Here is a 25546-nt window from a genome sequence, read left to right as displayed (position 1 = left end):
AGAGCAGATGAGCAGAAATACCAGGCTGCAACTTCTCCCAAGTTTGTCCAAACCAGGTGGCATAGAAGTAGGGAGTAGGAGAGGGGAAGATGGGAATGAAAGATTAAACTCACGTAGTATAGCACAGGTATCGTGGTCCACTGATACATAACCCTACGGTTCTGATGCAGTGTTTCTTTCTACAGATGTTACTTGACCCACTGAGTTCTTCCAGCAGACTGATTGTAACATAACTCTGCGCCCTTTTCGTTTGCTTTCCCTATGCTCCCATTCACTCCCTCTCACCCCAACCAGTTCTACCACACATATGATGGTTGTCCATCTTGTCCAACAATGACAGAAAACAGAGAACCTGTGGAGGAGAGTTCTTAAAGTGGAAAGCTGCTGCAGTGGGGCAGTTCCTCGCTCTCAACCTCAGAAGTCTGGGTTCAGTGGTTCAAGCATCACAAACTGGGATCTTCCTTGGTGGCAGTGGACAACCGTGACGTCTTCTGTGCCTTGTCATGCCCTTCGCCCTTCACGGTGCATCACACTACCGCCTTTCTGGCCTTTGGATTTCACTGTAAATCTCATCCACCCAGTTAGCCAGAGTTGACTTTGCATGCTAAGACAAGCACATCGCTTTTTCACCAGAGTATGAGGCTGCACGCTACCCTCATCTGGTTTAGCCTGCCTGTCGAAGCGATGTACCGGGATGTGGCTGCTCTTGCATGCAAGCAACTACTTAGAGCCGCAGGTGAGAGCTGAGTGACTGGTAGAGATCAAAGGTGAGTGAACTGTCCGAGGATGGACATGACAAACCCTCCCACTAGAGGTGCTACCCCTCCCTGGACATCCTATACACCCCACCACATATATATGCACCATTTAACCCCTATGTCCTTGTAGCATAGTAGCACAATGGTATTGCAGTTGGAGGCATCAGAGTTCAATTCCAGTGCTCTCTGCAAGGAGTCTCATACATCCTACCCTTGCAATGCATGGGTTTTCCCCAGGTGGTTCGGTTTCCTCCCACAGTCCAAAGACATACCAGGTAGGTGAATTGGTCATTGTAAGTTGTCCCGTGATTTGGTTAGGGTTAAATTGAGGGTGTCAGAGGTTTCTAGGTGGCATGGCTCAAAGGGTTGGAAGGGCCTACTCTGTACTCATCAAATAAATTAAAATAAAAAATTCAGAGCAAAGCTCCACATCATGGGATGAAGCTCAAACTCGGCACAGGATTGAACCCGGTCACTGGGATTTGAAGCAGCAACTCTGCCAGATGAGGAGGAGGAATTTCTTTAGTCAGAAAGAGGTGAATTTCTGGAATTTGTTGCCACAGGCAGCTGTGAAGGCTAAGTGAGTATGTATATTGATAGATTCTTGATTGGTCGGGGCATGAAGGGATATGGGAAGAAGGCAGGAGATTGGGACTGAGAGGAAAATTGAATCAGTCATGATGAAATGGTGGAGTAGACTCGATGGGCCAAATGGCCCAATTATGCTGCTATATATTATAGTCTTATAGAGCCAGGCTGCCTGGTAAACTGTTGTATGCCAGGGAGCTGGTGATGTGCTGTATAATTGCTGGCCTGGGCATAGTCACTGACACATTCTCTTGCTCTCTCTCTCCCTTTCAGCATGTTGATTTCATTCACTGATGACCCTGAGGCCAGGACTTGGTGGGGATATGGCATCGCTATTCTGATGTTCATCTCCACGGCCCTGCAAACCCTCCTCCTCCACCAGCACTTCCACTACTGCTTTGTGACTGGCATGCGACTGCGGACAGCCATCATTGGAGCCATATACCGCAAGGTGAGAGAGTCCATAGGGTTGGAGATGGTGACTAATAATTAAGAGAGAGAGTTTAAGTGTCACTCTGGTTTGACTGAAAGCAGAAGTTTAGCTTTATTTGTCACATAAGACCATAAGACATAGGAATAGAATTAGGCCATCTGGACCATCAAGTCTGCTCCGCCATTCAATCATGGCTGAACCTTTTTGTTAAATTCTCCTTCTCGACCTCAGTTCCCAGCCTTCTCCCCATAACCTTTGATGCCACGTCCAATCAAGAATCTATGGGGGGGGGGGCGTCACGTGAGGCTTTATTGCAATTAATGGCTGAACTAAGAAAATTAAGAACAGAACTTAGAGACATGAAGATGTGCTATGATAAAGCTATGAAAAGCCAGGATAAAATGGATAAGAAACTTCAGAAGATGGAAAGAACAATGGAGCATATTAACGATAGAGTGGAAAAAACAGAAAATGATGTGCTTGCCTGGAATACGGAAAGAAATCGACTCTTGGAGAAAGTGGACGTGCTGGAAAATTTTAGTAGACGTAACAATATTAAAATTGTTGGTCTTAAAGAAGGTATAGAGGGAGATAATCCAATAGAATTTTTTCAAAGATGGATCCCGAAAACCTTGCAAATGAAAGAGGAAGACCGATCAATTGAAATTGAGCGGGTACATAGAGCTCTAAGACCAAAACCACAAGATGACCAATATCCACGATCAATTTTAATAAAATTCTTAAGATTTCAAGAAAAGAAAGGATTCTACAGGTGGCTGCTCAAGCTGCCAAGAAGAGAAAAGGGCCACTGATGATAGAAGGGAAGAAAATTTTTTTTTTACCCTGACATAAGTTATGAACTTTTGAAGAAAAGAAAGAAATTTAATCTAGTGAAAAAAGCCCTATGGGATCACGGTTATCAATTTATATTGCGTTATCCTGCAACTTTGAAGTTTTTTTGCCTGGTGGAGAAAAAAGATTTTTTGACGATTACCGGAAAGCGGAGGAGTTTGTATGAGATTCTTTGAATGTTCACCAGATACAAGAACAAACCCAGGGGAGAAAGATGGATTGAAGATGAAGACTGGATCAAGGATTAGGCCTGTTGGATTTTTAGGCAGATGAATATATAAATATATTATTAATTATATGAGGGAGGGGAAGAAAGGTTAAAATTTGAGGACTATTATCTGGGAATAATGACATTAATTTTATATATATACACACAATTTTTTGTTACGGGGGAGCTGGAAGAAAGACTGACCAATCGCTATGTTATTCATGTGTGCAAGCGTGGCAATAGCCACGACCCGCACAATGGAGGGGGGTAGTGTTGTGTATCTTTTCATTCACAACATTAGTGGGGAGGTTTTTTGTTTTTTCTTTTTTTGTATCTTATGCATCATTTTTTTTCTTTTTTTGCCTGGATGATTGGGAGGGAAACACGTAGCAACATGGTGAAGTTCAAAGAGATTCCCCAGGGAACTATGAGAGTTGAGAAGCTAAGTAATGTTTTAGACTTTAAGAGATAAATATGAAACATTTTTGAATATTGGGAGCCTTTATTTACAGCTCCGATGATAAAAAATCTTGGTTCCTTGGGGAAAGTAAAAAATATATATAAAATTTATTTTTAATCCCATGGAGCATGTGCAAACCTTCCAATACTCAGGCGGTTCTCTTTTTTTTTTCTTTTTTTTCTTTTCTCTTTAGGTAGGAGTATATATCGGGGGGGAGGGGGGAGGGTAGATATTATTTTCTCATGTATTTACTTTGAAAACTCAATAAAAATTATATTAAAAAAAGAATCTATCAATCTCTGCCTTAAGTACAACCAATAACCGGGCCTTCACAGCTGCAAGTGGCAACAGATTCCACAAATTCACCACCTTTTGGCTAAAGAAATTTCTCCGCATCTCTGTTTTGAAAGGGCGCCCCTCTATCCTGAGGTTGTGCCCTCTTGTCCTAGACTCTCCCACCATGGGAATCATCCTTTCCACATCTACTCTGTCTAGGTCTTTCAACATTCGAAAGGTTTCAATGAGATCCCCCCTCATCCTTCTGAATTCCAGTGAGTACAGACCCAGAGCCATCAAACGTTCCTGGTATGATAACCCTTTCATTCCCAGAATTATCCTTGTGAACCTCCTCTGGACCCTCTCCAATGCCAGCACATCTTTTCTAAGATGAGAGGCCCAAAACTGTTCACAATACTCAAGTTGAGGCCTCACCAGTGCCTTATAAAGCCTCAGCATCACATCCTTGTTCTTGTATTTTAGACCTCTTGTTATGAATACTAACATTGTATTTGCCTTCCTCACCACCAACTCGACCTGCAAGTTAACCTTCAGGGTGTTCTGTACAGTGGCGGCACCAGAGATTTTTTTCTTGCTGGTGCTACAGTGGGGCTGAATAATTCAGTGACGGTGCTGAGGGATGTGCCCTGTGGTAATATGTATTCGCAAGGCCAGACGCGTGGCGTTGAAAAGTCAGTTTCAAGCATTATGTGCCTACTATAAATGCCTCTGTTGATTCACAAGCAACAGCAATTGATAAATGTAATATAGAAGTGAACTGTGACAGTGTCACCAGCATTGGAGTCAACCCGGGCTACACAGAGCATAAACAAACAAACCAACAGAGCATCCGACCCACAGCGCACAACGTGAATCACGCACCAATCCCGCAATCAGTGTCAAATGCGTGCTTTTCATCTGAAAAACACAACACTAACCCACAATGTCCACTGCTATTCACATTACATAGACAGACAATGCCAAAAGATACACCGTTATTAAAGTCAAATAAGGCAAACAACAGATGCAAGGCTTTACCAGGAGTTGGACAAATCGTACTCTGACCATGCAATACCTCAATTAATTTGGCTACTGAATTTAAAACAAAAATCAACAGAATTACTGCTTGGAAGTCTAAGCAAAAGTATAGTCATACTTTATTGCTAACGAAAACTAATTTCCCCCGGGATCAATAAAGTATGACTATGACTATGGAAATCTAAGCAAAACCAGTCGGCTTAATAGCAGTAAATGTAATAGTTTAGGATTTGCAGGAAACATAAGGACTATGCGGTATCCACCACAAAATAATAATAATAATCATCACCATTAGTCTTGGCCCGAATTTAAAAAAAAAATCAACTGCACTCACCATTGATGTTTTCAGAGAAGCACAATGCGTCTGTTGTTGTGATTGGTGGTAAAAGCATCAATGATTTTCTGGATGTCAAGTGCTTTGGTCATCCAGCTGTTTATGGCCAACAGGGCCAAGTTGCTGTTCCGAGCATCACCGCTGCTATTCCTTACGTAGTTTTTGAGGCATCTGAGGCAAGAGAAACTCCGTTTGCGTGAGGCAGATGTCGCAGGTAGAGTCAGTGATATGTAAATTAGTTTGTATAAATCTATAAATGCATCGTGGTAGGGTCTCATTGGAGCTAGAAATTCCACTGTGTCATTCACTGTCTGTCCTTGCGAGAGACTCAACCACAGCTCTCACATACTCACGGTTTTCTTGGGCAATCTTTGCATGTCCTTTGTCAAACATATTTCCCAATCTTGAACCATCTTGTTTTCTCAATCTGAATTCGGCCCATGTCTCCATAGCAAACCTATGAGCTGCACTTACATGGTGGGTTTTAAAAGCTGTTGTAGCTTTCTGCCAGTTGTAACCAGTGACAGTGAAGGTAGACTCAGAATGGAACCCATGTCCTCTACACAGAAAATGCCTGTATGTGAAGCAGAATGTAGTGTCTTTCGTGATCAAATATTCTAGTCAGTCAAACCAGCCGTGAATAAAACTCCTTTGCTGATTGCCAAACTTGTTGCAAGCAGCGAAGGGTACTTTCTCAATGCTGGCCGACGGGGTCCTTCCTCAGGGTGCTGGCTAACATCGCTGACAGTATTACCACTAGCACTAAGAGCAGCTTCATCCACGTTCTCTTCCGAATCCCGCTCCATTTTTTGTTCCCCTACTTCGCCCTCACACTCCTTCGATAATCTGCTGTTGTCCTCATCCCCACTTACTTCTTTCTGTATGTCACTTCCAATTAAGACATGCTCAGGCTGAGACACCACTGATTCCTCTGGATGAGGTCATTTTCTCACTAAAAATCGATCCATTTTTCACGCCAGCCAAAGTAATGCACATGCCAGGCCCACGCTAGCTTGTAAAAACACAATGTGTGTGTGTGTGTGTGTGTGGGGGGGGGGGGGGGGCATCCGTTAGTCTCGCGAGACCACAGATCTGTGCCTGGATGTATACTATCAATCTCTCGTGTGAGTGAGAGTGAGTGACGTCACAACCTTAAGTGATCTTAGATCAGTTTAACTGATCTGAGGACAGCAACAGCAAGACATTGACAACGAACAAATAAGCAGAAGTGTAGAATGGATCTGACAGAGTTTATAACTTTATTGCTGCGCGGGTGCTATGGTAATTAGGTGCGCTGTTTCACTAGATCAACTGGAGAAACGAGTGGTATTCAAAACTATACAGAGAAAACAAAGCAGCTGCAATTTGTATATGAAATTTCAGTTAATTTCGTGGTGGTGCTACTCTGGTGCTATTGCAATTTTGCTGGGGCTATAGCACCAGCCAGCACCACCTTAGCGCCGCCCCTGGTTCTGCACAAGGGCTCCCAGGTCTCTCTGCATCTCAGATTCCTGGATTTTCTCTCTGTTTAGAAAATAGTCCATGTATTTATTTCTGTGACCAAAGTGCATGAACATGCATTTTCCAACATTGTAATTCATTTGCCACTGTCTCACCCATTCTCTGCCCTAATCTGTCTAAGTCCTTCTGCATCCTATCTGTTTCCTCAACACCTCCTGCCCCTCCACCAATCTTCATATCATCTGCAAACTTGGCAACAAAGTAAACTATTCCATCATCTAAATCATTTATATACAGCATAAAAAGAAGTGGTCGCAAAACCAACCCCTGCGGAATGGCAATGGTCACTGGCAGCCAACCAGAAAAGGATCCTTTTATTCCCACTCGCTGCCTCCTACCATTCAGCAAATGCTCTAACCATGATAGTAACTTTCCTGTAATACCATGGGCACTTAAGTTAGTAAGCAGCCTTGTGTGTGGCACCTTGTCAAAGACCTTCTGAAAGTCCAAATATACAACATCCACTGCATCCTCTTTATCGATCCTACTTGTAAACTCCTCAAAGAATTCCAACAGGTTCATCAGTGGGGATTTTCCCTGAAGGAAACCATACTGACTTTGTACATCTTGTCCTGTGTGACCAAGTTTTCCATAACCTCATCCTTAACAATTGACTCCAACATCTTCCCAACCACTGAGGTCAGGCTAACTGGTCTATAATTTCCATTCTGCTGCCTTCCTCCTTTCTTAAAGAGTGGAGTAACATCTGCAATTTTCTGGTCCTCTGGCACCATGCCAGAGTCCAAATGATTTTTGAAAGATTAAAGATGCCACCACAATCTCTAATGCTATCTCTTTCAGAACCCTAGAGTGCAGTTCCTCTGGTCCTGGTGACTTATGTACCTTCAGGTCTTTCAGCTTTTTGAGCTCCTTTTCTCTTGTAACAGTAACTGCACCCGCTTCTCCTCCTCAACACTCTACAACATCAGCACACTGCTAGTGTCTTCCATAGTGAAGACTGATGTAAAATACTCATTTACTTCATCAGCCATTTCCTTGTTCCCTGTTATTATTTCTGCTGCCTCATTTTCTAGTGCCCTATGTCCACTCTCATTTCTCTTTTATTTTTAACGTACTTGAAAAAACTTTTACTATCCACTTTGACATTATTTGCCAGATTGCTTTCATATTTCATCTTTTCCCTTCTAATGATTTTTAGTTGCTTTCTATCAGTTTTTAAAAACTTTCCAATCCTCTATCTTCCCACTAATTTTTCTTTGTTGTATGCCCTTTCTTTTGCTTTTACAATAACTTTGACTTCCCTTGTCAGCCACGGTTGTACTATTTCACCATTTGAGTATTTCTTCATTTTTAGAATACACTTGTCCTTCCTCATTTTTCCCATTGCTGCTCTGCTGACATCCCTGCCAGCAGCTCCTTCCAATTTACTTTGGCCAACTCCTCTCTCATATAACTGTAAATTCCCTTTCTCCACTGAAATACTGCTACATCAGACTTTATTTTCTCCCTATCAAATTTCAAGTTGAACACAATCATATTGTTATCACTGGTTCCTAAGGAGACTTTTACCTTAAGCTCCCTAATCGCTTCTGGTTCATTACATAACACCCAGTCGAGTATAACTGAACCCCTAGTAGGCTCAACAGCAAACTGCTCTAAAAAGCTATCTCTTAGACATTCAACAAACTCACTCTCTTGAGATCCATTGCCAACCTGATTTTCCCAATCGACCTGCATGTTAAAATCTCCCATGACTACCATATCATTGCCCTTTTGACTCACCTTTTCTATTTCCTGCTGTAACCTGTGGTCCACCTCCCAGCCACTGTTGGGATGCCTGCATATAACTGCCTTCAACAACTTTTTACCCTTGCAGTTTCTTAACTCAGCCCATAAGGATTCAACATCCTTCCGATCCTATGTCGCATCTTTCTACTGATTTGATGCCATTTCATTAACAGTAGTGGGCCAGCTGGTGGTGCAATGAGTTCAAATCCAAGTCGGGCCACCCCCGAGCACGGGTTGAGCGTCAAGCTAGCCACTCAGCCTCGTAAAAAAAAAGGGTCGAGTCAGGAACGTTCATATCGTGACCCGGTTAATCCAAAAGGAGACCAATCCTGACACCACGTGCCAGACAAGAATGGCAGACTGTCTGGTGCGACCCGCTTAAAAAAAACAGCAGTGCAACACCACCCCCTCTGCCTACCTTCCTATCCCTCTGATATAATGTGCAACCTCGAACATTCAGCTCCCAACTACAACCATCCTTTAGCCACGATTCCGTGATGGCCACAGCATCATACCTGACAATCTGTAACAGTGCAACAAGATCATCCACCTTTTTTCTTATACTACACACATTTAGATACAGCACCTTGGGTACCATATTTGCTATCCTCTCTGATTCTGTATCACTAATGACTTGATAATCAGCCTATTGGCTGCAACGAAGTCCCATCACCTGCCCTTCCTTACAATCTGAGACTGCAAGCTATCTTTACTTTTTTTACCATCCGTCCTATCCTGAGTCCCTTCACTCCAGTTCCCAACTCCCTGCCAAGTTAGTTTAAACCCTCCCCAACAGCTCTAACAAACCTGCCTGCTAGAATATTGTTTTGAAACATGTACTTTAAAACATGCAGCTATATGCGTCATTGGCATCAAATCAAATCAGTAAGGGTTGTGCTCTGCAGCCCACAAATGTTGCCACATTTCCAGCACCAACATCGCTTGCCTGCAACTCACTGTAGTGTACTGTATGAAAGTCTTAGGCACCCTGGATTTTTTATATGGTTTTAGATGGTATGGTTTCCACAGAGTACAACATCATCGAGGCTGGCTGGGATTACTTGGAGAGATAGAAGCAAGTGAGACAGCCAAAGTCTGCAGAAGAATTGTGGCAAGTTCTCCACGATGCTTGGAACAAGCTACCAGCTGATTTTCTTGTGGAACTGCACAACTGTGTGGCTAAAAGAATTGATGCAGTTTTAAAAGCAAAGGGTGGTCACACCAAATATTGATTTGATTTAGTTTTTTTACTGTTTACTGCTCTTTATAGTAAATTTTGTGATATTTAGAAACTTTTAATTTCATTGTTAATGAAAGCATCTTCGCTTTACAGATTTTTTTACGTGTCCCTAAGACTTTTGCACAGTACTGTACATCTTTGTAATGTGGGAGGAAACCTGAGAAACCCCACGTGGTAACTAGGAGAGCATGCAAACTCCTTACCGACACCAGCAGGAATTGAACCGATTGGGGATTGCTGGCGATATAATAATTACACTATTGGGCATCCTATGGCAACAGATAGAGTTGGCATTTTAACCCCGTCCAACTTGTTCCATATATCAGTGGAGGAGAATAAGCAGTTGACGTATGGGGCTGAGATCCATGAAGGGTCTGCCCCCTGACAGCCCAGAAACTGAACTGCTTTGCTCACAGCTTAACTCCAAGCTGCTTTCCACTTCTCTGCAATTTGAACTTTCTTCTGCTCACCTGCCATTATTATTTCAACATGTTCCCGGCTGAATTTCCCTTGTTCTATTCTCTCTATCTCTCTAGCCTCTTCCAACAATTTCCCCTCATCCCTGCACTCAGGAATTCCCTCCTTGAACACCTCATCCCACTGCTCTTTCCTCTGATAAAACATCCCTTAATACATTGACCAAGATTTTGGTCAGGTACCTTAATGAATCTGATTAATTGCCTTTGATTACTTTCCTGTGAAGCACTTTGGGATATTTTATCGTGTGTTGTTCATGAACTGTCGATATTACTGTAGAATCCCATTTGCCTCTGAACAGATAGGTCAGTTACTAAATGACCCTTGGTATTTTTCTGTGTTCTATGTCTGTACGTTGGTGAACTGGAGTTGCTTACTGGCCAGGCTGGATAAGGACGGCATTTTCTCTCCCCTGAATTAAATGTTTTTTTATTATATTCTGTAACTTACAAGGCAGTGTCACCGACAGAACGTTTCACCTTCCAGGTTTATTTTAATAGCTGTATATAAACATTCAAATTGCCATCATGCCTCTCAATTCCCCGAATAACTAAAATCCTGTGCATGCATTTTTCTAGAATGAATTTGTTGACTAAGGCTGTCCTGCCTGCCTGGTTAGTGAATTCCAAAGCTCCACTCCCCTCTATATTAAATAATTTGTTTAATCTCTGCATGTACGTGTGCAGCTGATACCAAGGGGTCTATACACATTTTGGCTGAGAGTTTTAAATCCTTCTGTATCTCATAATTCCACCATAGAATCTCAACTGTCTCCTTGTAATTACCTCTCATCTCACAGAAGCAAACTCATTGTTCCCAATCATCCTGTAGTCCTTGAAAGCTGGAGTTTTCAGTTCCGAGTCCTGACTGATTGGTAGACAAGCCTTGGCAAAGGATATCACGTCATTCCCTCTCACCCTGCGTGCTATTTGTTTTGTTCCTCGTTTCACTATGATACTTGACCAGGTGCCTTTCTGGGTTGTCTGTCCTGATGAAGGATCTTGGCCTGAAACGTCAACTCATTTTTTTCCTCTCCATAAGATGCTGTCTCCAGCATTCCTCCAACATTTCGTGTGTTGTAATTGTCTATTCGACTGTGCAGACTAAAGCAATATGTGTATTAAAGATTAGCTTTTTTGTCACATGTACATCAAAACATACAGTGGACTGCATTGTTTTTACGCCAAGGCCCAACAGGGTTCAAGAATGTGCTGGGGCAGCCCACTAGGATCGCCACACTTCTGGTGCCAACACAGCTTACCCACAGCTGACTCAACGTGGGAGGAAACCTGACAGCCAGAGGAATCCACGTGTCGTGGGGAGAATCTATCAACTTCTCACAGACAGCGGCAGGAATTCAACCCAGCTTGCCGGCACTGTGAAGTGTTGTGCTAATCACTACCTAACCATGCTGCTCAATTCTTCTGCTATTCTACTTCCTTCCTTCCACTTGCTTTGGAACTCTCATTAACACCACCTTTCCCCCCACAACCATCTGTATAGTCCTCACCAACCACGTTTATGCGTTTCTCTCAGGTCCAGGACTCGGCCTTCACTGGCTGGAGCCCTGTTGGTCAGCCACCACGTGTGATGGGCAGTGCAAAGTCTCTCCTTCTGTCTTTAACCTCACAACGAGCAACTTCATATGATCAGGTTTTGCAGATCTTCCTTCCCTGTCTTATTTGAAGAATTTGTGATCTGTCTCTAGTCAGCCCCCATGCTCTCCAAGACAATCTCTTCAGAAACTCCATCCCACTCTCCGTTATACCTCTGCATAGTTAAAGCGCACTCAATGTCTGTGAGCAGGGGAGATTCAAGTAGAATTACTGTCTACAGACTCCAGTGTACTGCTATCTAGACATGCATGTTTCATTGCCACATATGAAATGGTATTGTTTATATATTTTAAATTGTTTTTTGTTTTTCTCTACACACTAACTTGTGCCCAACATTAAAACATTGATAATATTTCAAATACTTACTTTACACAAATTGCTGCAGTTTGTTGGAGGCAAAAATCAATCCCTCCCGACCATATGTATGGGGTTGAACGGGATCTGGGATGAAATGGCGCAGCAGACTGGATAGGCTAAATGGCCTAATTCTTCTCCTATGTCTTATGGACCTGTCTGCATGAAGTTTCCATCCTCCATACGTGCCCATTGCCCCAGCTGGTGAAGTACTTGCCTTATGAATCACGCAGTCCAATCATACTATTTATGATATTTAAAGCACTTCAATAGATTTAGGAAGCCAGGCTGGCTAATCAGAGGTCTTTGAGAACATAAAATGATTCAGCAGAAGATGCAGTCAGGTACGTACTCACCTCATGGACCTACTCATTCTCCCAGTCTAGTGACATGTGAAGATACTTCTACTAGGTGGGTTGCAAGAGGTCCTTGTTGACCAAGGAGGAATTCATGGTTTTTGTGAATCTTTGTGCTTTTTATGATATATAGGGGTGGATATCAGAGGTCAGTTTTTTTTTACATAGAGTGTGTTATGTGCATGGAACGTGCTGCCAGGGTGGTGGTAGAGGCAGATATCTGAGCAACATTCAAGAGATTCTTAGGATGATAGAAAAATGGAGGTTTATGTGGGAGGGAAGGTTTAGATTGATTTTGAAATAGGTGAAGAGGTCAGCACAACATCTCAGTCCAAAGGGACTATACTGTGCTGTGTAGTGTTCTAGTTTCCATGAATGAACCTGTGTATTGGAACATCCTTTGTTTGTGAAGTCCACACACTAGGACAGGGGGCTCCAGACCTGAGGTCCCTGAGGACTAAATCCTGGGCAGATGGATGAGGTTATGTCAATTTCATGGTGAGATATGAGCATCCTAGAAATAAACAAAAAATGAACAATGTTCATCTAGATGTTTGCTTTTATATTTGTTTAATGTTTCAGTCATTGATCATCACAAATTCTGCAAAGCGATCGTCGACTGTCGGGGAAATTGTGAATCTAATGTCCGTGGATGCGCAGAGATTCATGGACCTCACTGCTTTCCTGAACATGCTGTGGTCTGCACCACTCCAGATTTGCCTGGCTCTCTACTTTCTCTGGCAGGTACATCCTTCCCCGTCCCATTGCCGAAGGAGGAAATGTTGTAGCCTCGAGTGGGCAGCTGCTGCTCACTGCTGATGTAATACCCTGGTTCACATTTTTACTGCTGTACTGTAGGTATTTCATCTTAGCAGTTCTGTAAGAGCAGACTGTTCTGCTTATAGCATGTTTGGATTATTGTTGAAGATAAGGGATGCTGAGAAATGTGTGTCATCCAATTGGAATGGTGGAATTGGGAGGTTTTGTGAGGAACACTAAGGTTGGTCTTGGGTTTTTTTTTTGTTCGATGGGAGATGAAGAGAGAAGACGCTGGAGAGAACCTGTCATAGAATTCGACCCGGTGGGGGACCGTGATTCAGTGGAGCCAGGTGCTGGAGCCTACTGAGGATTGGAGAATATGTGTGACTTTTGGGAGAGTTGAGCTCCAACTGGTGCACATTTGACTGTTTAATTATAATGCACCCTTTTTGATTTTTTTCACTTTCTTTTCTGTACTAACCATTAAGTTAAGATTCATAAATATAATTCCTTTAATTATATACAGTGTGCTGTGTGCTTTTTCTTGGCACTGAGTTGTAACAGGCTATCAAATTACACAGCATCCACACAAACTAGGATTTGGGATGGGAGAGCCTTTCAATCTCATGGCTTTGGCGGGACCAGAGTGTGTCTTCCCCAGACTTATGCAGTCAAGGTGTTGCCTGGTGAGAATGTACGGGTGATGCTTGGTGGTGAGAAGGTACAGGTGGTGCTTGTTGAGAAGGTACAAGTGGTTCCTGTTGAGAATGTACAGACGGTGCTTGGTGAGAATGAACAGACGGTGCTCGGTGAGACGGTACAGGTAATGCTTGGTGAAAAAGTACAGGTGATGTCAACAAAATAGAGAGAGTACAGAGGAGATTTAATAGAATGCTACCTGGGTTTCAGCACCTAAGTTACAGAGAAAGGTTGAACAAGTTAGGTCTTTATTCTTTGGAGTATAGAAGGTTGAGGGGGGACTTGATAGAGGTATTTAAAATTATGAGGGGGATAGATAGAGTTGACGTGGATAGGCTTTTTCCATTGAGAGTAAGGGAGATTCAAACAAGAGGACATGAGTTGAGAGTTAAGGGGCAAAAGTTTAGGGGTAACATGAGGGGGAACTTCTTTACTCAGAGAGTGGTAGCTGTGTGGAACGAGCTTCCAGTAGAAGTGGTAGAGGCAGGTTCAATTTTGTCATTTTAAAAAAAATTGGATAGGTATATGAACAGGAAAAGAATGGAGGGTTATGGGCTGAGTGCAGGTCGGTGGGACTAGGTGAGAGCAAGCGTTCGACACAGACTAGAAGGGCCGAGATGGCCTGTTTCTGTGCTGTAATTGTTATATAGTTATATGATTATTGTTATATGTTTGGTGAGATTGTACAGGTGGTGTTTGGTGAGAAGGTACAGACGGTGTTTGGTGAGAACGTACAGGTGATGTTTGGCGAAAATGTACAGGTTGTGTTTCGTGAAAAGGTACAGGTGATGCTTGGTGAGATTGTACAGGTGGTGTTTGGTGAGAAGGTACAGACAGTGTTTGGTGAGAATGTACAGGTGATGTTTTGTGAAAATGTACAGGTTGTGTTTCGTGAGAAGGTACAGGTGATGCTTGGTGAGATTGTACAGGTGGTGTTTGCTGAGAAGGTACAGATGGTGTTTGGTGAAAATGTACAGGTTGTGTTTGGTGAGAAGGTACAGATGACATTTGGTGATGAGAAGATACAGGTGGTGCTTGGTGAGAGATACAGGTGGTGTTTGGTGAGAATGTACAGTTGGTGTTTGGTGAGAAGGTACAGGTGGTGTTTGGTGAGAAGGTACAGGTGATGTTTGGTGAGAAAGTACAGACGGTGTTTGGTGAGAAGGTACAGCTGGTGTTTGGTGATGAGAAGATACAGATGGTGTTTGGTGAGAATATGCAGGTGGTGTTTGGTGAGAATGTACAGATGGTGTTTGGTAAGAAGATACAGGTGATGTTTGGTAAGAAGATACAGGTGGTGTTTGGTGAGAAGGTACAGATGGTATTTGGTGAGAAGGTACAGGTGGTGTTTGGTGAGACGGTACAGGTCGTGCTTGTTGAGAATGTACAGGTGGTGCTTGGTGATGAGAAGATACAGGCACCAATGTGTCTATGTGTCTTTTTCCAGTACCTCGGTCCTTCTGTCCTGGCAGGTGTTGCCGTTATGATTCTGCTCATCCCTTTCAACGCCATGATAGCCGTAAAAAGCAGGAACTTTCAGGTATGTTAGTGAATCATATGTCATTGCTCCCTTAACCCTTTCCCATTCCCTCTTGTTGAACGTGGAACAGTAGGCCCTATGGCCCACAATGTTATACAGGTCTTTTAACCCACCCTAAGATCAATCTCACCCTTCCCTCCCAGATAGCTCTCCATTTTTCTATTATTCATGTGTTTATCTAAGATTCTCTTAAATGTCTGTACCATCACCCCTGCTTCATGTTCCTCACACCTACCACTCTTCCTCTGACATCCCCCTCTATACTTTCCCACTAACACCTTAAAGTATCGCCCTCTGATATTAGCCATCGTGCATGGTGTGTCTTCCCATTCTGTTCTGCAGGTCCAACAGATGCAGTACAAAGACTTGCGGATCAAGCTGATGAACGAGATCCTGAATGGTATAAAGGTGCTGAAACTGTACGCCTGGGAGGAGTCCTTTAAACAAAAGATCCTGAGCATTCGAGAGAAGGAGCTGAATATTCTGAAGAAAGCAGCCTATCTCAATGCCCTCTCCACCTTCACCTGGACAACTGCTCCTTTTGTTGTGAGTAACTGATCCTTTCCCAAACCAATTAGAACTTCTAAGCTGGAAAGCAGAGGACAGGAGCAGAAAAGGGCCTAATCCACAGTTAATGGAATTGTGGCTGATACCTTGTTCACTTTCTTTCCTCTCATTGTATTCTTTGGTGTTTATTTTTGAAGATCTACCTGTTTTGGCATTGTGGTGTAGTGGTTAACGTAACTCATTACAGTGCCAGTAATCACAGTTCAATTCCTGCCTCTGTCTGTAAGAATTGTGTATGTTCTCCCCGAGTTTCCTCAAGGTGCGGTGGTTTCCTGCCACTTTCCAAAGACGTATGTTCCCTCATTGCACCACTTTTAAAAAATATACTTTTTTCTGTAATTTATAATATTTTTATGTATTACACTGTAATTGTGCCGCAAAACAACTCATCTCATGACCTTTGTCAGTGATAATAAACCTGATTCTGTGTTAGTGAGTTGTGGCTCTGCTATGTTGGCACCGGAACGTGTGGCTGCTCCCAGGACATCCTCGGACTGTGTTAGTTGTTAACACGAACAATGCATTTCACTGTCTGTTTCCACTTACCTAACCTTTAATCTCAGTGTCGAGTTTCCAGTGCCACTGGTGTCCAGAATCCCAGATTTTGCAATTTTCTGAGCAAGTTAGTCCATTTCCTGCCCTAACCATCTGATCCAATGAGCTGAATCCATGACAACTCCCACTCTGCCCCCAGTGCTGGTCTGGCATCGCCAACATTTGCTCCCTCCATTCTTGGAGGAGGTTAGTGAATTGTGGATGTGCTATGTTGATGCTGGAATGTGTGCTGATTCTAGTGGGCCGTCCCCACCACATCCTCAGACTTTGGTGGTTGTCAGTGCAAACAATGCATTTCACTATGTTATGATGTGCATGTGACAAATAAAACTAATCTAACGTCATCTGTACCTAACCCAAGCAATCACTGCCATGAGATTTCTGCTTGGTTCTTGCAGTGGTCAGTACTGAACTATTGTTGACAGAATTTCAGATGGTGATGGGGGGGCGTATAGGAGTGAGAAACCTGTGGTATCATATCAACAACCTTGCACTTAACATCAGTAAATCCAAGGAACTGACTGTGGACTTAAGGAAAGGGAAGTCCAGGGAACACACACCAGTAATTGAGGGATCAGCAGTGGAAAGGGTGAGCAGTTTCAAGTTCCTGGGTGTCATCATGTCTGAAGATCTAGCCTGTGTCCAACATATTGATGTAATTGCAAAGAAGTGGCTATATTTCATTAGGAGGTTGAGGAGACTTGGTATGTCACTAAAGACTCTAGCAAATCTTTACAGGTGTACCATGGAGAGCATTCTAATCTATTGCAGCACCGTTTGGTATGGAGGGGCCACAGCACAGGATTGAAAAAAGCTGCATGAAGTCGTAAACTCAGTCGGTTTCATCGTGGGCACTAGCCTGCCCAGCATCAATAACACCTTCGAAAGGCAATGCCTCAAGGAGGCGGCATCCATCATTAAGGATCCCCATCACCTAAGACATGCCCCCTTCCCGTTGCTACCATCGAGGAGGAGGTACAGGAGCCTGAAGACACGCTATCAGTGTTTCAGGAACAGCTTCTTCTCCTCCACAATCAGATTTCTGAATGAACAATGAACCCATGAACACTACTTACTATTTTTGCTCCCCTCTTTTGCATTACTTATTTAATTTATATATATATTTCTTATTGTATTTTATAGCTTTTTAAATTATTATGTATTGCAATGTAGTGTTGCAGCAAAACAGCAAATTTCATGATATATGCCAGTGACCTATCCTCAATCGCAGGGCACTGGTGCTGACAGCCCAGCGCACATGTGGGTGTGAACTTCCCTCTATTCAGCAGCAGGTGCATAAAAAGGGCCTGGAGGATCATCAGAAACTGTAGCCAGGCCAAAAAACAAACTCTTTCAGCTGCTTCTGTCTGGCAAATGGACAGCTTCTTTCACCAGGTCATCAGATTTATCAATACACATTGATCTGATTGCGTACCTGACTGTACAGTACATATACAATCTCAGAGTTTGGGTAATATCCTCCCAGATTTTCTTTCTTATTGTTTGTACATTGCGTTGGAGACTCAACATAAAGATTTTTTACTCCCTTGGGTGTAAGAAATAAGATAAATACAAACACAAATATTAAGCCTGATTCTGATGCAGATTTCATTTAACGTTATTGTTGGCAATGTTATTTATTCTTTTCCAGGTTGCCATGACAAGCTTTGCAGTGTATGTGTACGTGGATGAGAAGAACGTGTTGGATGCACGTAAAGCTTTTGTCTCCCTCTCCCTCTTCAATATCCTACGGTTTCCACTCAACATGCTACCTCAGGTCATCAGCTGCATCGTACAGGTGAGTCCGCAGCACCCACCTGAGAGCCCACCTGTCTTACAAAGATGGACCCACCTGGGGAATGGTAGAAGTAGCAAACCGTTAAAGTAGTTGGGAAGGGCGGGGGTGGTGTGGCTGCAAGGTTGCCTATCCTGGGTGGTGAAGTGTTGACTGTGGAATGGAATTGGCCAACACCCGTTTTTGCCCTTGAACCATGAAAGAAAGTTTGGCGTTTCCATTATTTCCTGTGCAGCCTCATGACATCCCAGAATTACTCACTCTGGACCAGCCCCTTACCCATTCGTGAGGGTTCTCCAATCGTAGGGCTCCTCTGCCCCGTTGTTGTCCTTCATCACTCAGCTCAGTGACGGTACTGTAGTTTTGGCAACGAGGGTTGAAGATGTGTGATTCTGACTGTAGGTCCACCCACAAGTTCAGAGTGTAGGATGAAATCGCACATAACAAACAGGAAGTTTGTTCTTTTTATTAATAATAGGCCTTATGGGCCCAACAAGCCCATACCATGTGACCAATTAATCTACTAACCTGTATGTCTTTGGAATATGGGAGGAAACCCACACGGACACAAACTCCTTTCTGACAGTGCTGGAATTGAACCAGGGTCACTAATACTGTAAAGTATTATGCTAACTGCTCTCTTACCACACTGCCCTGAATGGTACCATACCCTTCTGTTGTCTGTTATTTCCTCTCACTGGACCTGAGCGGGAAACCAAGCAGTCCACGGGCAGAAATTATTGGTTCATCTTTGAAGATGCTTGGATTGGTGACATGGCCCAAATCAGGACAATGTGACAGTATCAGACCTACAGGGGAGTGTGAGGCTGACTCATTGCCAGAATTGAGTTTTATTCATATGAGTGTTAAATATTAAGACTTACAATTGTGTTCAGTTTATTCACTTTTTACAAAAGCAGGAGGTAGAACAGCAAATTCACTCCACACATACAGACCTGCCTTCCACCAACCCTGTTGCCATAATGTCCAAGATCAAAGATAAAGAGCCTGAAGTCAGTTTGGGAGGAACTCTGGGAAGATCCTTCTGCCTTCTAATCAACTGCTGAGCCAGGAATTTGTGATGTTCCACTACACTTTCTTTGAAGCAGCCACAAACACTTCCCTCTGTAGCAATTACCAGCTCCCCTCAAAGCCACGGGAGGTAGGGGTGGGAGATGCTGATGATTTAATACGTTGCTGACAGTGCAGAGCCTTCTTCCTGATGTTGAACGCATCTGCAACAATCTCAGCCATCTCTCCCCAGCTCACATGTAGCCTGTTTTGATTACTCTTCCTTGTTCTGATGCTCTCTCCTGCTCTTACTCTCAGGCCACCGTTTCACTCAAACGCTTACAGAATTTCTTGAACCACGATGAACTGGACCTCACAAGTGTCGAGCGAGTGAAGATTGCGACAGGTAACCCTGTGTCATTTCCTGAACCCATCTCAATGTCAAATGGCCTGTTCCTTAATCTTCAATCTTGGAGCACCCTCTCTTATGATTACCTCTCTTTTTATGTTTCCCACTTCCACCTCCCTTTTCCCTTCAGTCTCTTTTTGCCTCTTATTTGGGCTTCTTCCCGCTCCCTTTCTGTTAAAAGGTCTCAGCCAAAAACTCAACTGTTCATTCTGCTCCATAGATACTGCTTGACTTGCTGAGTTCTTCCAGCATTTTGCGTGTGCTGTTCTGGATCTCTAGCACCTGCAGAATCTCTTGTGTTTATCATCTCTTTGCCTCTGTTTGACTCTCTTCCTTCTTCTCTCTTTATTACACTGTTTCTCTCTCTTCCTGAATTAGAAAAGTGGGATGTGACCACAGGTGGAAAGGCTGCGTATGTAAGACTGTTGGATTCAGGAATGAGTCGCAAAGTCTGCCGTGTTTCTCCCCCACCCCCACCCCACTTTCTCAAGTCTTCCCTCTCGCTCCCCCACTTCTCTACCCACAATGAAATCTGTAGGTCCTTTCATCAAGGCAAGGACACTAGGGAAATAAGGAGTTAGTACAGGAAGTGGCAGTGAGATAGGAGGGCAGAGTGATCTTATCGAACAGTGTGAATCCTTTCAGAATAGTAATTGCTCATGGGCTGCACACTACCTTCCATCTAGGGGCAGTGAGGAAGAAGGCAGATAAATCAAAGCTTATGATTAGCTTAAACCCTTCCCAACAGTTCTAGTAAACCTGCTCATAAGAATATTTATTTGATTGGATTGTACATTGGTCTCCTTCAGTTTCTTGGTGTTTTTTTATCTTGTGGCCAATAGCCGGGTGGGTAATCTGTTAGTTCTTTATGTGTGATGTGATGGGGTGGGGTGAGGGAGGTCAGGGGGTTTGATGCTACTGTCGTTCGTTTTTGTGAGTGAGGAGGTCTGGAATTGTTATTGTTGCAGACTTGATGGGCTGAATGGCCTAATTCTGCTCCTGTGTCTGATATCTTCTAAGTATTAGCCAGGAAAATGGGGCTAAGGACCAATGAGCAGTTCAGTCTTCACCTTATTGAACAGAGTGTAGATTGTTGGGACCATCTATGGCACACTCTTTCTACCAGCACTCCCTGTCCCACTCCATCCTCCTGTGACCCTCTCTCTCTAACACAGACCCGCACGCACCCCACACCATCTCAGGCAGCTGTCTTTCAAGGCTCCTCTGTGTTCACAGGGCACTCGATCACCGTAGAGAATGGGAAGTTCAGTTGGGGAAAAGAAGACCCAGTTGTTCTCGAGAGGTAAGGTTTTTTTTAATACTTTATTTTAAAAATTTTCAAAAAACAGTGAAATCATCAAGAACATATAAGCTCAGACATGTAACAATAAAATGAGAAAAAAAAGGAATATAACTTTAGAGGGATGCCTATTGTGCAAAGTGCTAAACATTAAGTCTCAAATGAGGGCTGTGAGAAATCAGCTGAGGGGAAATTATTCATCTGCCCCCAACCTCGTCTAGGTAGGCAAGAAGTGGATCCCAGATAGCCAAAAGTTTTATAATTGCATTGGTTCTCAGGAACCTGAGTCTCTCCATCTGTATGACTGAGATCATGTCAGCTGTCCATCTCCGGAAAGAAGGGGGAGAGGGTGATTTCCATTCCCTCAAGATAAGTCTTTCGGCGACAGTCATCCCCAGTATCAGAGACTGTTGTATGGCTGTCGGGATTTCTCACAGTGTTGGCCCCAGCAGTCTGAAAATTTCCTCGGAATGAAACAGGGTTATGATAAATATGGAATTCCTCTTGTTTAGGTAGTGAGGCTTGATTGGAAGAAGGAATTCCTAGTGCTGGGAATCACAGTGAGGATTGGGAATCTGTAGTAGAGGAATCATGAGCTGTTAAATTTTGCCTCACTGGTGGGGGGGGGGGCAGGGTGGTTCCGTGGTGCTGCTCAGACCAATGCAAGTGATTGTACCCGTGCTAAAACAGGGAGGAGGCGGGAGAATGGTGTTGAGAGGGAAAATAAATCGGCCAGAATGGAGTGGTGGAGTAGACTATTAGTGATGGCCTAATACTGCTCCTGTACCCTATGGTCTTTGGTCTTATGCAAACTGGCAAGGGCTGAGGGGGCCACATAATGGGTCACTGCACAACGTAACAGCTCATTAGATTGGTGAGGAAATTTATTAGAACGTTTGGAGTGCCATGGTAGCATAGTGGTGAGTGTGATGCTGTTACAGTTCGCGTCAGAGTTCATTTCTGATGCTGTCTGTAAGAAGTTTGTACGTCTTTCCCATGAGTGTGCGGGTTTCCTCCGGGTGCTCCAGTTTCCTCCCACGTTCCTGAGATGTACTGGTCAGTAGGTGAATTAGTCACATGGGTGTCACTGGGCAGCGTGGGCTCGTTGTGCTGGAAGAGCCTGTTACTGTGCTGTATCTCTAAATAAAATAAAAACAATATGTATGGTGGGTGCTGAATGAACGTTGCCCCTTGTGGGGGTATCTTAAGAGATTAGCTGTTGCCCATTTCAGAGATGGGGAACTTCTTGCAGCAGGTGGTGGGCTCTGGAATTCTGTCCCCCAGGGACCTGTGGGGGGAGAGTCAGTAAAAACATTCAGGGGTGGGGTCTGACAGCCACTTTCACCACAAAGCAGTTGAGGGGTGTGGGAAGAGAGTGGATGTGGTGCTGAGACCAGGAGTGCACTTTACTCAGTGGCAGAGGTAGCTCAGGGGGCTGATTGGAAACTCCTGCTCCTGCTACACACATTCAAATAAATTATCTTAATTTGACCCCAGCAATGGTAACACCATTGGACAGTTACAGGAGGTTTCCCCAGTGTGGAATTGGTTAATATGAGGGGCATAATTTTAAAGTGATTAGAGGAAAGTATGGGGAGGATGTTAGGTCTAGTTTTGTTAAGAGAGTGGTGGGTGTGTGGAATGTGCTGTCAGGGTGGTGATACATTAGAAACTCTTAGATAGGCACATGGATGATAGAAAAATGAAGGGCTGTGTAGGAGGGGAGGGCTGGATTGATACTGGAGTGGGTTTGTAAGGTCGGCACAACATCATGGGCCAAAGGCCCTCTACTGTGCTGGAATGCTCTAAGTGCTATGAAACTTAGTTCATGGACAAGTTTTGTGTCCTTACTGATTGTCTGAAGTCTGAACTAGATTGCCAACAGCAGCATAGTACAGGATATCCTTTGCTTCAGAGGGAAATTGGCTGTCCCATTTCCACTATGGTTTTGCTGGCCAGGCCAAATAAGGTCATGTTCCAGATGGGTGAGGGGAACTGCTGTCAGCCTCTGCCTTTGAAGAGCCTGGGCACAAGGGCCTGAAGGAGAGCCCTGCTGTCACACGCATGTTTACCTCTGTCCTCGACCACTGCCCGACAACTGCCGCAGGAAATCTGGGGAGGGTCGGCAGTGGGTGAGAGCAGACTTTAGAAAAAGGAGGAATTGCAGAGCTCACAACACACACCACTAGACAAGGTGCTCTGTATTGAAAGGGGACATGGTTGTCTGTTAATATCAGTATGGTATACTGGCTTCCCTGAATAAATTTCTCAACCATGATTCCCATGAATTGTATGCAGGGTGAATGAATCCAGGCCATAATTTATCCAAGGACCTTGTTGGCCCAAACCCCCTGGTTTTATGCTATTGGCTCACTCCAGACCTCAGATTTAATGGCAAGTTCTACCTGGTAATTCTGGGATCAGTCAGGGTCTGTCCAGGTGAGCTATAAGTGGACAAGTGGTCTACAGTGGACCCAACCTGAAAACCTCAACCGTCCGTTTGGGGTGGTCCTGGGTAAACTGACTCCCCCATTGCAGTCCCCAGTGCAAAGCGACTCGAACACTTCTCCACCCTACCCCCACCAGTGTTCCCCTTCTGTTCTGTGACAGGTGATGCAGTGGGAGCAGAGGTACAAAGAACCCGCCCAGATTGTGAACATCTCCACCTCCACTTTGTAATGATGAAAATGCATGGATTTAATAAAGGCAAACTTTCCAGACATCATGTCTCCTGCTTCCCCCCCCACTGCCCCCTTCCCCCTCCGCTTCCCCCTTCCCCATCCGCTTACCCCCCCACTTCCCCCTGCCCCACTTCCCCCTCCGCTTCTCCAATCCTCCCATCGTGGGAGAAGATTAGCTTTATTTGTCACTTGTACATCAAAGTGAAATGCGTCATATGAATCAACGGCCACACAGTCTGAGGATGTGCTGGGTGCAGCCCGTAAGTGTTGCCCATGCTTCCTGCACCAACATAGCATGCCCACATCTCACTAGCCTGACCCGTATGTTTTTGGAATGTGGGAGGAGACCAAAGCAACCGGAGGAAACCCATACAGTCGTGGGGAGAATATACAAACCCCTTACAGGCAGTGACAGGAATTGAACAACGATCGCTGCCGCTGTTGAGCTTTGCTCTACCATGCTGCCCCATGAAATCCAGTTGTGTGACATGCCTATGGTTTGTTCAATCCAGGATCAATCTGGCTATTCCTCAAGGCTCCCTGGTGGCAGTGGTCGGCCAGGTAGGGTGTGGCAAGACATCGCTGATTTCAGCCCTCCTGGGGGAGATGGAGAAACAGAATGGCAAAGTGTCAGTCCAGGTGGGTACCACATCTAACACCACTGTCACGGCTTTGTGGAGTGTGGGGGCACTGCAAACGTCTGGTCAGGATTAGTGGGAAGGCAGTGGAGAGTAAACATTTATTTGTTTAGATATACAGCATGGTAATAGGCCCTTCCGGCCAAACGAGCCCACGTTATCCAGTTACACCCATGTGACCAATTCACCAACTAACCTGTACTTCTTTGGAGTGTGGGAGGAGACTGGATCATCCAGAGGAAAACTATGTGATCGCGTGGAAAACGTACTTACCCATAACAGACAGTGATCGTGGGGAGAACGTACTAACCCCTTACAGAGAGTGATCGTGTGGAGAACGTACTAACCCCTTACAGACAGTGATCGTGGGGAGAACGTACTAACCCCTTACAGACAGTGATCGTGGGGAGAACGTACTAACCCCTTACAGACAGTGATCATGAGGAGAACGTACTAACCCCTTACAGAGAGTGATCGCGTGGAGAACGTACTAACCCCTTACAGACAGTGATCGTGGGGAGAACGTACTAACCCCTTACAGACGGTGATCGTGGGGAGAACGTACTAACCCCTTACAGACAGTGATCATGAGGAGAACGTACTAACCCCTTACAGAGAGTGATCGCGTGGAGAACGTACTAACCCCTTACAGAGAGTGATCGTGGGGAGAACGTACTAACCCCTTACAGAGAGTGATTGTGGGGAGAACGTACTAACCCCTTACAGAGAGTGATCGTGGGGAGAACATACTAACCCCTTACAGAGAGTGATCGTGGGGAGAACGTACTAACCCCTTACAGACAGTGATCGTGGGGAGAACGTACTAACCCCTTACAGAGAGTGATTGTGGGGAGAACGTACTAACCCCTTACAGAGAGTGATCGTGGGGAGAACGTACTAACCCCTTACAGAGAGTGATCGTGGGGAGAACGTACTAACCCCTTACAGACAGTGATCGTGGGGAGAACGTACTAACCCCTTACAGACAGTGATCGTGGGGAGAACGTACTAACCCCTTACAGACAGTGATCGTGGGGAGAACATACTAACCCCTTACAGACAGTGATTGTGGGGAGAACGTACTAACCCCTTACAGACAGTGATTGTGGGGAGAACGTACTAACCCCTTACAAAGAGTGATCGCGTGGAGAACGTAGTAACCCCTTACAGACAGTGATTGTGGGGAGAACGTACTAACCCCTTACAGACAGTGATTGTGGGGAGAACGTACTAACCCCTTACAGACAGTGATCGCGTGGAGAACGTACTAACCCCTTACAGACAGTGATTGTGGGGAGAACGTACTAACCCCTTACAGACAGTGATCGTGGG

General features: G+C 44.4%; 1 protein-coding gene and 1 long non-coding RNA gene across 5 annotated transcripts in view; one reads left to right on the top strand and one right to left on the bottom strand.

Moving 5' to 3' along the window:
• Window positions 1-5264, bottom strand: part of LOC140187310 (uncharacterized) — a 110267-nt gene extending 105003 nt beyond the window's left edge. For both annotated transcript variants that reach the window (XR_011883058.1, XR_011883059.1), the window contains exon 1: window positions 4948-5264. This is a non-coding gene — a long non-coding RNA (uncharacterized lncRNA). The remainder of the gene's footprint in view (window positions 1-4947) is intronic.
• Window positions 1-25546, top strand: part of abcc3 (ATP-binding cassette, sub-family C (CFTR/MRP), member 3) — a 193077-nt gene that overhangs the window by 105513 nt on the left and 62018 nt on the right. For all 3 annotated transcript variants that reach the window (XM_072242475.1, XM_072242476.1, XM_072242473.1), the window contains 8 exons: window positions 1620-1797; window positions 12843-13004; window positions 15166-15258; window positions 15601-15804; window positions 18032-18178; window positions 19505-19592; window positions 20832-20898; window positions 24089-24215. In XM_072242475.1, coding sequence (XP_072098576.1) covers window positions 1620-1797; window positions 12843-13004; window positions 15166-15258; window positions 15601-15804; window positions 18032-18178; window positions 19505-19592; window positions 20832-20898; window positions 24089-24215 — 1066 coding nt within the window. The remainder of the gene's footprint in view (window positions 1-1619; window positions 1798-12842; window positions 13005-15165; window positions 15259-15600; window positions 15805-18031; window positions 18179-19504; window positions 19593-20831; window positions 20899-24088; window positions 24216-25546) is intronic.

This window comes from Mobula birostris, chromosome 24, assembly GCF_030028105.1.
Source record: "Mobula birostris isolate sMobBir1 chromosome 24, sMobBir1.hap1, whole genome shotgun sequence".
Taxonomy (NCBI): Eukaryota; Metazoa; Chordata; class Chondrichthyes; order Myliobatiformes; family Myliobatidae; genus Mobula; species Mobula birostris.
This window is presented reverse-complemented; position numbering and strand designations above follow the sequence as displayed.